Below are 14,457 nucleotides of genomic sequence, written 5' to 3'. Positions count from 1 at the left end.
CTTCAGTGTGGCAAAAGTAAACGATCTCATTTTTTATTCCTAGTACCTAATCCATATTCCCCAACATGCTTACAGATCTCCCATGACTATGTTATTGTATTCTTTCTTTAATGTCCTCGTCCTCATCACTTCTTCAAAGCGGATATAGAATTCTTCTATTTTTCTGTTGTAGTATTAAATCGCTTTGAAATGATGAAACAATGATTTAGTGCTATTATTTTACAATCTGTCTATATCTCTTTTAATATGTGGTGCTCCAGGGTAAGATTTTACGTCATTATGGTATCTCTCTGTCATAATGATATTATTTGGTTTCTTATTATTTTTTCTTTTAAATTTTGAGGCGATGATTGAGTATATAGTCACATTGAGGACAATAATTTGAAAAAGCTGTTTGTTATAAATATATCTTCAGTGTGGCAAAAGTAAACGATCTCATTTTTTATTCCTAGTACCTAATCCATATTCCCCAACATGCTTACAGATCTCCCATGACTATGTTATTGTATTCTTTCTTTAATATCCTCGTCCTCATCACTTCTTCAAAGCCGATATAGAATTCTTCTATTTTTCTGTTGTTAGTAAATAAGTATTAAATCGCTTTGAAATGATGAAACAATGATTTAGTGCTATTATTTTACAATCTGTCTATATCTCTTTTAATATGTGGTTTCAGGTTCAACTTTTTTTGTTAAAGTTAGAAATTGTGATTAAATATGTCACACATTTCTCTATGGGCCATTATCAATTTTCGGAAAATTTTCAGTTTTATATGCATTGACTTTTGTGTAATCGATTGTAGAATAATTTAAATCTCTTGAATGTTACTTACCTACTTGTATATATGTATAGGTAAATAGGTAGCTAGTTTGTACAATTTGTACAATTATGCTGGCTTCGTAAGTGTGGTGTTTTCTTTTCCACCTTCATAAAAAGGCCCAGCATATTATTGACAATATATCGCAAGGCCTATTAGTTTCTATTGGTGGGTTTTTCTTCTTCTTCTTCTTCTTATGCAATCCACTAATGGTTCGCGATCACGTTTGACCATTTTTCTCTATCTCTTGCAGTATGTTTCTTAGCCCTGTCCATTGTTTGACATTACGGAGCCATGACATTTTCTTCCTGCCCACTCCCCTTCTTCCTTCGATATTTCCTTCAATTAAGGTCTGCAGAAACTGGTATCTTTCGTTTCTAATTAGGTGCCCCAGGCATGCCGTTTTTCTCTGTTTAATTGTGCATAGCAGTTGCCGTTCTGTACCAATTCTTCTCAGGATTTCTTCATTTCTTATTCGTGCGGTCCAGGGAACTTTAAGGATTCATCGATAAATCCACATCTCAAATGCCTCAAGCTTATTCATTGTGTTTATTTTTAAAGTCCATCCTTCCATGCCATATAGGTGTACCGACCATATATAGCATTTCGTGAATCTTATTCTTAGGTTCAGGTCAAAGTCAGAGTTCGTAAAGACGTATCTGAATTTCATGAATGCACTTCTGGCCCTTTCTATCCGACTTTTAATTTCCATATCCGACATCCAGTCTTCACATAGACAGGTTCCCAGGTACTAAAATTTTCTTACGCGCTCTACATCTTAATTATTGTTATATGCTAGTCTTGCATTTTGATGTTGACATAATTGACGGCTGATTATAAGGAACTTCGTCTTTTTTATGATGATTAATTTTATTAAGAAGGTTTTGGAGGTCTTTGTTGATATGTAAGCTGCCAATGAGTTTATAAAGATTTTCACAGTCTATTATACACTTTCTTTACATTGCTTCAAGTATTTAAAATTATAAGTTTCTAGTAGCTCTTCTACTGGAAAACTATACAGAATCTTGAAATGGATTACTTGAGAGAACTGAAAGGATGGGTTCTTTCTGAAAACTGCAATCATGATAACAACGATAAGGAGATATTCTTAAGTTAGCACAAAATCTATCCTGACACGACTAAACATATTTATTAATTATGTAACCCCACATTAAGATCCCCAAAGAGAAAATTGAACCAAAATTATAATTTGAATAACCTAAACAAGTACGGCGAAATTGCAAAAATATGATAATCTAGATTTCTTAGATCTACTCTCGACGTCGGCGTCGTATAAAAAACAAACAAAAACATAAAAAATAAAATAAAAAATACCTGTGGCGAATCTAAAATCTTCGTTACCGCTATCGATAGCGCTGAAATTCGGGCTGATTCGATTCATTCTATAGATGTTGTCCGCATTGTATTCAGTTTCGATATCTTCGTTTAGCGTGGCAATGTCTCTGCGAGGGTCCATGTGATATCCCGACACCGAGGAAGAGTGCGGATGATAGTGGGATTCGTTGCTTTCATTACTGTGAAAACTGGAAGAGTCGGGAATTTCGCTACCCGGTACCTCGGTTATGTTGGGCAACGTCTGACTGTGCCTCGCCCAATCTGAACAATCCCAATGATAACCTATTGAAAGTTTCAGGTTGTTTCAATATATTTGGATTTATATTGAGATTATGTATTTTATAAACGAGCTCTTGAACGTTTCTCACATTTGAGTTTTTTGTATAAAATTGTTAAATTAAAAAAAACTTGAATTTGAATATTTGAATTTTGTTATAATCCTGTGCTGAATATTACTGTTACTGAACATATTTTTAGTACACAGAAAACTGACCCTACTACCACTAGACTATTATTGGAAACTACGCAACTGAAGCAATATGTTGAATTTTAAGAAGGGTTTAAGTAACTAAATTTCATCAATAAAAGATCTAGTTAATATAGAATATATATAGAATAGTATATTCAATACCTTTTGTCTATAACTTTTGCACTACATAGACAAAAGGATACGAATAATAACAATCCTTTACTGGAATCAAAGAGCACAAATTGTAATAGATAACGAACCCAGTCCATAAATTGAAATCAATAGAAGAGTTAGACAGGGATGTATTATGTCTCTATTACTATTTAATCTTTATAGTCAACAATTTTTGAAGAAGCATTACTATCTCAAAGTGAAGGAACAATAAATAACGGAAGATCTATTAACAACATAAGATATGCAGATGACACCGTGATTATGGCAAGCTCTGCTGAACAACTACAATTACTGCTAAACAAAACAAACAGTTTCTGTGAAAAATATGAACTAAAAATAAATATAAAAAAGATCAAATACGATAATAACAAAGAAGACAAACATACATTTGGGAAATGTACCGATAGAGATAAATACAAATACCTAAGAACCTGGATTTCAGACAATAATGATAAAACAACAAAAATAATAATAAAAATAGAAATAGCAAGAAATAAGTTTGTAAAAATGAAAACAATTCTTTGCAAAAAGACCTTAGATAAGAACTGAGAGTAAGAGCTTTGAGATGATACGTATTACTGCAAGATGATAATGCAATATTGACTTGAAAACTATAGATTGAAGCAAAAACACATAAATAAGCTACAGTCCTTTGACATGTGGTTTTACAGGAGGATGCTTAGAATAACATGGACACATAAGAAAACGAACACGGAAGTATCGCGAGAAATTGGCAAATAATACGAAAGAATAAACACAATAAAAATAAGAAAGTTACAATATCTGGGACACGTAATGAGAGGACAGCGATATGAAATGCTAAGACTGATAATACAGGGAAAGATAAGAGGAGGAAGGAGTATAGGAAGAAGGAGAATGTCATGGTTGAAGAATTTAAGGGACTGGTTCAGAGCAGCGGTAGATAGAGTAAAGATAGTGATTATGATATCCAACCTCCGGTTAGGAAACGGCACTTAAAGAACAGAGAAAAATAGTGAGAGCCAAGTAATAAACTTAAGATATCACGATAAATAATCCAAAGCCATGATGCTGTAAACAGCACAAAAATCTAAAAGAAACAGTAAGATTATTTAGAGCAAAAATGACCTCAACGCTGTTAATAATTAAAACGTACATAAAGTGCCACATAATCTCAAGAAAGATGGGGGAACTATGTTAGAAAACATTTTAAAATAACATTAAGCCAGAAATAATCAAGAAAACAAAAAGGTTATTGCCTCACTCCATAAGAAAAATAAAATATGTGAGACTTAATAGAGAGATAATTTACCAATAGTAATTATTTTGGTAGATTTTTTCTGTCCACAAGTCCAAATTGTAATATCTGTTCATTTTGTAATATTCTGTGAATTTTGTAATATTCGTTTTATCGACAGTCCTTTATTTCGTCTAAGGTTGGTTAGACGTTCATCTTCTTTCATTCGATCTAACCATCTCTCTTTGTTCTTTCTGAACATTAACTATGAAAAAATGCAAGCAAACAAAAGAAAGATTAAACGAGAAACTAGAATATCGATGACAGTTAAAATATTAGTTAAATATAAAACAGACATAATATGTATAGTAAATATCTGAACGAAAAAAAGTTAAAGAAAGTAAAGGATAAAATAAATTAAAACATAATTAAAAGCAGACGATTACATTTCTCTTCAATTCGTGCTCTAACAATGTCCTACACGTGTTTCGAGTTATTCAACGCTCATCAGGAAAACTTGTGGTAGCTCAAATTCAATTGAAATGCAATCTATATTGCTGTTAGAACAACATAAAATGCTAGTAAGCTACCAGCGACCTAGTACGCTAAAGCAAAAAGAGTCAGGGAACTTCTCTTCGATGGTCGAGATCGCTGCTAGCGTATCAGGTGCGTTGTTACTATAACGGCATATATATTGCATTTTATTTCAGTGTGAGCTTCCACAAGTTTTACTGATGAGAGTTGAATCTTGAAATTCCGAAACACGTGTATGGCAATGATGGTGCTCGAACTAAAAAGAAATGCGATCGTCTATTTTAATTTCAACGTTTCTTCTCGACGCAAAGAGTGCAAAAGATGTTGAAGGGTAAACCATCGTCGAATAATTTCCAGTAAGCTTCGATTTACAGTTCACTTAATTCGCCATCGAGAGAAGACTTCTTGTTGCTTCATAAAACATAATTTTCACGAATCATGACCTTCTCATAAAAAATAACATTCTCTATATTTTTCTCAACATGCTTGGAGATCTCCTTCGATTTCCTTATCTCATTTCTATTAAAAAAGTTCTTCCTGTTATTCTTCCTCCCTACGTGTTATACCATGTTTGGCTCCATGTACCGGGTGTCCCAATAAGAATGGCTCTCGGCCATATCTCAGTAACGGTTTATAGTACAACTTCGGGAAAAAAAAAATTCATGACAAAAGTTGCCTCGGGAAAAGCCTGGAAATTATTTTCATAATTGTAAGTCCACCGCTAGAGGGCGTAACTAAATATAAAAAACTTAAAAATCAAAATTTTACAAAATTTGCCTAATGAAAGGGCACTGGAAATCCGATCATCGTATTCTTCATAAAATTCTGCGCATATTTGATTTCACAAATAAGAGGTGGGGGTGAGTGGGAACCTTGTTTTGAAAAAATGGCTGTAAGTCCGGTTCTACTAAATAGATTTTTGAAAACTTGGTCTCGTTGAAAACAGCTCTTTTTCGTCAATGTAAGAGTTATAATTTTGAAACAGCCTAATAAGTAATATGCCAGCTAGGTGGCGCTATTTTATTTTTTTCAGAAATCTAGTTTTCTTTGGAAAATATTAAATACAAGTATGCATTTTTAATCCTTTATTACAAGATTAAACCAAATTAGCAACAGAATAGCGAAAACCGCATGTCGATATCTTTTTTCTATCTCGAGATATCTTCAGAAGCGTGTAAATTTTAAACATAACTGATGCTGTCACCGGTAAACGAAGTTAAGAAAATCAAAGTGGAAGCAAGTAGTGTGCTATGGAAAAACATTAGAGCGTAGCACTTGCGTAGTGCCGACATAAGTGAATGCTTCTTATATATTCGATTATATTCGGTTAGCTTCAATTTGGTTCGACTCAATTCGATTAGATTTAATTTTATTTAATATTTATATGTTACCTATGCCTATAATTTAATATATAGATATAGCATATACCCAATTTAATACATAATATATACTAGTGATTTTACCACTTAGTTTTAATATAATTATTAATATATTAATATAAAGTTACATAAAAGCTTTAAATTATCTGTCTTAATATAGATACCAATATTTTTTTCAATTTGGTGAAAAATTTAATTACTGATGATGTATACATAGTAAAGAGTTCGTGTAAATTTGAATCGTAAATAATGCATGGAATAGTTCATTTATTATTAGATAGGCACTCCCGTTAAAGGGGAGGCCCTTATACAAAAGTGACCTTTTTAAAGTTGTTAATACATTATTCCTTTTAACATATATCCTCAAATTTCATTTTTAAACATCTTATTTATTTTATATAATAATAATTAAATTCACTATCAAATTTGAAATAAAATTTTTTTTTGAAAGTTTGTTAATCCTAATATTAACGGGTAAAATCACTAGTACAGTTTGTCAACTAAGAGTTTAAAAATCTCACAATCGCCATAACACCTCATGGTGATTGTAAGATTTTGCTACGTTTGACAAATCATATATATGTATTATGTAATAAATTGGGTATATTATTATATTATATATTAAATTATAGGTATAATTGGTGTATTCTTAAATAAAATTAAATCTAATCGAATGGAATCGAGTTGAATCGAACCGAATATAATCGAATCTATAAGAAATATTTACTTCTCTCGGCACTTCGCAAGTGCTACGCTCCATAGCACACTACTTGTTTCCACTTTGATTTCCTGAACTTCGTTTACCGGTGACAGTATCAATTATGTTTCTAATTTATACGTATTTTACGATATCTCGAGATAGAAAAAAGGTATCGACATGCGGTTTTCGCTTTCTGTTGCTAATTTGGTCTAATTTTGTAATACAGGATTAAAAATGCATACTTGTATTTAATATTTTCCAAAGAAAACTAGATTTCTGAAAAAAATAAAATAGCGCCTCCTAGCTGGCATATTACTTACTAGGCTGTTTCGAAATTATAACTTTTACATTGATGAAAAATATCTGTTTTCAACGAGACCAAGTTTGCAAAAATCGATTTAGCAGAACCGGACTTACCCATTTTTTCATAACAAGGTTCCCACTCACCCCCATCTCTTATTTGCAAAGGTAGACTTAAACTCGTGAAATCAAATATGCGCAGAATTTTATGAAGAATACGATGACCGCATTTCCAGTGCCGTCTCATTAGGCAAATTTTGTAAAAATCTTATTTTTAAATTTTTGATATTCAGTTCCGCCCTCTAGCGGTGGACTTACAATTATGAAAATAATTTCCAGGCTTTCCCGAGGCAACTTCTGTTATAAAATTTTTTTTCCCAAGTTGTACTATGAACGGTTCCTGAGATATGGCCGAGAGCCATTCTTATTGGGACACCCGGTACAAAACATTGCCTTTATCTGTCAATTGTTTCTTTTCGTAACTGAACAATCAAACAAACAAACAAACAAAACAAACTTAACGTTTCAATCTACTAATGTTATTCTATTCGTGTTTCAATTTCGCCTTTTCTGAAATTTTTGGAAATTTTTCATCTAAGTGGTATGTACCTACCTATCATTTTTCACAATCAGCTTTTTTATACAGGATTCGTTGACTTTTTAAGTTTTCCAATGAGGGCAATATCTTTTGTATACCTACTGAACTTCCTTGTCAGTCGTCCTGTACTCTTTTACTCTGCCTTTCTACTACTCTGCCTATTTTAACTTCAATAATTACTGCAAGAATAAATGATTAAAAGCTCACAACAATGTTGTTAAATTCAACAAATTCGATCAAAACTCATATGTGACTATAAAATCCCGATTTTTTACGTCGCGTCGTTTCAAAAATACATTCTCTCGCAATAAATAAAAATATAACGAAACGAAAACCATTCTTACCGATTTTTAACGTTTCCAGACAGTAATCAAAACATATTTATTCAAATATTCAGCATTGCCACAGAATCAGTTATTATTTTGTGTCAATATCATCTCTCGTAAAGAAAAAATATTGTAGATCGTATATAGCCCTGGATTGCAAAAACGGCCTGGAGCGTACCAAAAAAAAGTTGATTTAGCAAGTTGAAAATTTGTTAATAGCTTAACGGTGTCTAGTCGGACCAACTTTGATGTATGGCAACACTGGAACAGGGGAAGTTTTAATTGTGGAACGTGTCATCCTGACAAGTTTATGATTGTGAAAACTAGCAGGTTGTTTTTAAGTTTATTCAATAGCAAACTTTATATAATATATGAAAAAAATTTTGTTCGATAAATATATTGGGCGTTTTAATAAGTCCCACACGTAGAACATTTCAAATGACAGGAATTCTGTTGGCGATAAATAGCAGTCTGATTTTTGCATGAGAGTTTAATGAAAGGGTAACAAATCAATTGGAAGTTCTGTCCGACAAAATACATGGGACGTTTTCGTAGTCTGACGTTCGAAAGCTGTAACCTGTTCCACAATTAAAACTTCCCCTGTTCCAGTGTTCTCATACATCAAAGTTTGTCCGACTAGACACCGTTAAGCTATTAACAAATTTTCAGCTTGGTATTAATCAACTTTTTTTTGGTACGCGGGATCCAGAATTAATAGGTGAATGTTTGAAAATATCACGAAATAAAGCCAATAAATTTCGATGAATATGGATAGAAAATTTCACTTAAATCGATTGAATTCTCTATATATCCTTAAAAATAATAGAAACAAATATTAATGAATTACCCTGTATAACGAAAACTAGCAACATTTTGTCAAAGCAATTTGAGCTCAAACGCTTTATTTTGATGTCAACTATCAGCCATTAGCTAATGTCCAATTAATTATGGGACACCCTGTTTGCGAGCAAGGATATAAAACGAGTTCGAATTTAGCAGACCAATTAGCATTAAGTGTAAAAAAAATTTATCTGTCAATGCATTCGCAATGTATACAATCTTTAATGGATTTCTTAACTTGAGAGACACACCTTTAAGATAATAACGGATTCTTTAAAATTAAATATAAAAAATAAGTTTTTTGGTACAAGATTTGATTTATTTTACACATAGTACATATCTAAACAATATCTAATTTATGTATAAACTGCGCCAAGCGTGAAAACTCTATCTTACTCTAGCCTACCATTAAAGCAAGACAGTCCACCATGTAGGGATGCGAAGAGTATGTATGATTTTTATATCATTTTATCGCATACTAAAAGCATATTGTCTAAAACATATAATACTGCTCATGGGATCACATTTAAGTTAAACAAACTTATTTACATTGATTGTACAAGGTGATAGGAAAAGATTGGCCATCATTATAGTATGGTTTATATCGTTTACTCATGTGGGGTACTTGTCCCCCATTAGGCGGCTCCCCAGACATGCTTGGATGTGAACCAGGGTATGTACGTCTGTTTCATAGATTACAACAAGGTTTTCGATAAAGTCCGCCACAAAGAGCTAATGGACGTCGTCAAAGCAAAACAATTACAATACAATGACCTTCGAATTATAACAAATCTATATTATAAACAGCAGGCACACATACGAATTAACGAACACACATCAGAAGAGTTCGAAATTAAAAGAGGGGAGCGACAGGGGTGTGTATTGTCACCACTACTATTCAATGCATACTCTGAAGAAATTATGAAAAGAGCTCTTGAGGGAGAAACAGCAGGAATAAAGGTAAATGGAACGCCAATTATCAACATTAGATACCTATACTATCTATCATACGGTCAGCGGACGTTACTATTATAATAGCGGACAACCTCCAAGACATCCAAAAGCTAACGAACAAGATAGTTGAGTATGGAGAAGAATATGGATTATCAATAAACATCAAGAAAACTAAATTTATGAGGATATCAAAAACCTAAAATAATGATGAAAGCGTGACGATTAAAGGTAAAACTTTAGAACAAGTTGAAAACTACAACTATCTTGGCAAACGTTAAAATAGAGAAAGCAAGAACAAACTTCAATAAAATGAGAAAGGTACTTTGTGCAAGAGAACTGAAATTAGACTTGAGAGTTAGGCTGGCAAGGTGTTATATTTTCTCGACTCTGCTTTACGGGATAGAAGCATGGACACTTGACGCGTCGACTACTAAAAAGTTGGAAGCATTCGAACTGTGTGTGTATAGAAGAATCCTGAAGATATCATGGACCGAGCATGTAACAAACAACGAAGTCATGAGAAGAGTCAACAAAACAATGGAAATATTGGAAACCATCAAGATACGAAAGCTGCAATACCTGGGGCATGTTATGCGTAATGAGAGAAACAACATACTTCAATTAATTATACAAGGGAAAATCCAGGGCAACAGAAATGTAGGAAAGAGAAGAATCTCATGGTTGCGTAACTTGAGGGAATGATACGGATGCACATCAACCGAACTATTCAGAGCAGCAGCATCTAAGATCAGAATAGCCATGATGATTGCCAACTTCCGTCGCGGAGATTGCACGCAAAGAAGAAGATGACGAATAAGGGAATGTTTCCCCGACATGGGTGATACCGGAGAAATGAAATACCTGGGATGGATGGACCAAATCTAGAACTCATGCAAAATAGGCTGCTGAAAACAAACTCACCAGAGTGCTGTTTTAGCTGCCAATTACCTTATAATCGAAACAGATCGATGTGTACCTCTATTGCGTGGATCATTATATGACAAATTCTACATCTCGAAATAAATCAACATCAAGGATTCTGGGGGATATGGCCATTTTTAAGACTTAATAACTCGGTTAAAAATTATTATTATGAAAGTCAGAAAGTGAATAAATCAAAGTTTAAAGCCCCCTACATGATCCTAAAGAAATTTGTGTCATTAATTTATTACTAAGCTGTTATTTTTAATTATTAACAATGAGCGGTAAGATCGTATTGACGCGGCTGTAAATGTGAGTGCGAGTAAGAATGCCGACATTGACTGCCGGAATGGCATCTCTCTCGCACTCATCTTTGACGGCCGCCTAATACGTGCATGGCGCTCATTATTATTACTTAAAAATAACAGCTTAGTAATAAAACAATGACAAAAATTTCTTCAGGATCTTGTAGGGGGGCTTTAAACTGTGATTTAGTCACGTTCTAACTTTCATAATAATAACTTTTAACCGAGTTATTGAAAATCGCCATTTTTCGTTTTTTTCAATTTTAAATTGCTTATAACTCGAAAACGATCAACTGTAGAGAAAAATTATGATATACCTTTTTTGTCCAGAATGGCCCAAAAAACCTTAAAAAATAGTCCGGGTTAAAATATTGATTTTTGCAATTTGATAAAAAAAATTTGGACCACTTTTCACGTGGGCAACTATTTGAACCTTATTCTGGGATGTCTCACGAATGTGATTATGCAAAAAAATCTCCTGAGAATATTTTTTCCAACGAACCCGCCGTTTTCGCCTTGTCTATGAAGAATAAAGCAATTTTTGAATCATAAGATGGTGTTTCCTTTTTACTCCCTAAAATTTTCAACCAGCCATAAATCAATTATATGTATATTGTCTTTTGATATTCCTAAATCTCAGCTTGCCAGTTTCTTAGTGTAAAAATTTGATCTATTTTGTTAAAATCGTAAAAAAACTAGTTTTTTTAAATCATTGATTTCAATTTTGCTGGTTACATTCAGCTTTGAGTCATCTAAAAAGTCGTACCTCTATGACGTATAAGAACAGCAATGAAATTAAAATGTGTATAATGTAATGAAGTAGGAACCTATAAAGCCAGGTAATTTTGAGCCTCCAATAATTTTTTTACTTTATATATTTTTATCGCTTTGGTAGTAAAGTGAGGTCTATAAATATAAAAATGAGAATACAGAAATAAAAAAACAAACAATATCTTTCGTGGTTTATATTTTACGATGTTACAAAGTGGGAGAAAACGTTCAACCCTTCTTTAAAATCCAGAGTCAAACGTTATAGTCCTGGATTCCGCGTACAAAAAAAAGTTTATTAATAGCAAGATGAAAATTTGTTCATAGCTTAACGATGCCGAGTCGAACAAACTTTGATATATGTGAATACTGGAACAGGTGAAGGAAGCTTTGATTGTGGAACGTGATAAACATGTCATCCTGACAAGTTTATGATTGTGAAAACTAGCAGTTTGTTTTTTAAGTTTATTCAATAGCCAACCTTATATATATGAAAAAATGTTTGTCTGACAAAGATGTTGGGCATTTTACCAAGTCCGACAAGAACACGTCAAATAACAGGAATTATGTTGGTAAGATCTAGCAGTCTGATTTTTGCATGAGAGTTTAATGAAAGAGTAAAAAAATAAATGGGATGTTCTGTCCGACAAAATTAATGCGACGTTTTGGTAGTCCGACGTTCGAGACCAGCATTTTTGTCTATATTTTACAGGTTTCGAACTTCGGACTACGAAAACGTCCTATGAATTTTGTTGGACAGAACTTGCAATTGATTTTTTTACCCTTTCATTAAACTCTCATAAAAAATCAGACTGCTACAGACTGCTAGTTCTCACCAACATAATTACTGTCATTTGGCACGTTCTACGTGCCGGACTTGTTGAAATACCCAACATTTTTGTCACACAATCATTTTTCATCTACACTTTGAGTCAGAGAAAACGGGCCTCACAAAATGTGTCATTTTTGATGTCTCGAATATCCTAAACTTGTTGTCCGATTTCAGTGATTGTTTTAATATGTTATAGCCTTATTCTTTAACAATACCGTTATAATAATATTGTTGCTAAACAGGTAATAGTCATTGTATACCGGTATACCGGATAACTAGTCATTGTATACCGCGTGTACCAATCAAAGTGTGTTTTTTTCTCAAATTTCACCACACCCTGTGGAATATTCTAGCATTTATAAATACTGAAATTAAAACCCAACTATAGCCTCATAGTCCAGAAAGCCACTGCGCATCCGCTAGGAAAAATATTCTGATTCGGATTTTTTGCACAATCTTACTAAAAAAGGACTCCTTTTAACAAATTTGCATGTTGCCAGGACCAAAAGGTGGTCAAAAATTTTTTTCCCGTTTTTTTTTGTTTTTTTCCTAAAATTATTTTTTTTGCATGGAAAAAGTTTTTTTAGGTTTTTTGGATCATTCCAAAAAGAAAAGGTCTTTAGTGACTTTTCTCTAAAAATGATAGTTTTTGACATATAAGCGAATAAAAATTTAAAAATTGCGAAATCGGCCATTTTTAACCCTCAAAAACTATGTGAAAAACCGAAAATTTTAATGTTGCCAAGGTAGGTAGATATTTTCTAAACATCGATTGATGAAATCCCGAAGAGTTTTTTGCAATACAATATTCAAAACTCCTTTGTTTTTTAATTGCTAATCAAGCGTGCGCGACACTATTTTCCACCGACAGTATGGTGTAAATGAAAGGAATAAATTCGTTATTTCGTAAACCGGCGACTTTAAGGAAAAATCACGAAACAGGTCGATTTTTATATTTAAGTTATGATATTGTGGCATATATGGTATACTCGTGACGTCATCCGTCTGGGCGTGATGACGTAATCAATGATTTTTTTTAAATGAGAATAGGGGTCGTGTGGTAGCTCATTTGAAAGGTTCTTCAATTCTCTATTCAGTAATGTAAACATTTACATAATTATTTATACAGGGTGTCCTTCTACTTCTTTTTTTGTCAAATAATTTAATTTAATAAAAATTTTTTGGACACCTTGTATCAATAATTATGTAAATGTTTATATTACTGAATAGAGAATTGAAGAACCTTTCAAATGAGCTAGCACACGACCCCTATTCTCATTTAAAAAAATAATCGATTACGTCATCACGTCCAGATGGATGACGTCACTAGTATACCATATATGCCACAATATCATAACTTAAAAATAAAAATCGACCTGTTTCGGGATTTTTCCTTAAAGTCGCCGGTTTACGAAATAACGAATTTATTCCTTTCATTTGCACCATACTGTCGGTGGAAAATAGTGTCGCGCACGCTTGATTAGCAATTAAAAAACAAAGGCGTTTTGAATATTTTATTGCAAAAAACTCTTCGGGATTTCATCAACCGATGTTTAAAGAATATCTACCTACATTGGCAACATTCAAATTTTCAGTTTTTCACATAGTTTTTGAGGGTTAAAAATGGCCGATTTCGCAATTTTTCAATTTTTAATCGCTTATATGTCAAAAACTATCATTTTCAGAGAAAAGTCACTAAAGACCTTTTCTGTTTGGAATGATCCAAAAAACCTAAACAAACTTTTTTCCATGCAAAAAAAATAATTTTAGGAAAAAAACAAAAAAAAACGTTTAAAAAATTTTTGACCACTTTTTGGTCCTGGCAACATGCAAAGTTAAAAGGAGTCCTTTTTGAGTAAGATTGTGCAAAAAATCCGAATCGGAATATTTTTCCTAGCGGATGCGCAGTGGCTTTCTGGACTATCAGGTTTTCTTAACATTATGTTTTTTGATTCATTCGCTTATGTT

The 14,457-nt window shown here is 32.9% G+C and overlaps 1 protein-coding gene across 1 annotated transcript in view; it reads right to left on the bottom strand.

Moving 5' to 3' along the window:
- Positions 1 to 14,457, bottom strand: part of LOC114329572 (fat-like cadherin-related tumor suppressor homolog) — a 495,287-nt gene that overhangs the window by 22,983 nt on the left and 457,847 nt on the right. Inside the window, exon 23 of the mRNA XM_050663310.1 lies at positions 2,153 to 2,455. Coding sequence (XP_050519267.1) covers positions 2,153 to 2,455 — 303 coding nt within the window. The remainder of the gene's footprint in view (positions 1 to 2,152; positions 2,456 to 14,457) is intronic.

Source organism: Diabrotica virgifera, chromosome 1, assembly GCF_917563875.1.
Source record: "Diabrotica virgifera virgifera chromosome 1, PGI_DIABVI_V3a".
Lineage (NCBI taxonomy): Eukaryota > Metazoa > Arthropoda > Insecta > Coleoptera > Chrysomelidae > Diabrotica > Diabrotica virgifera.
This window is presented reverse-complemented; position numbering and strand designations above follow the sequence as displayed.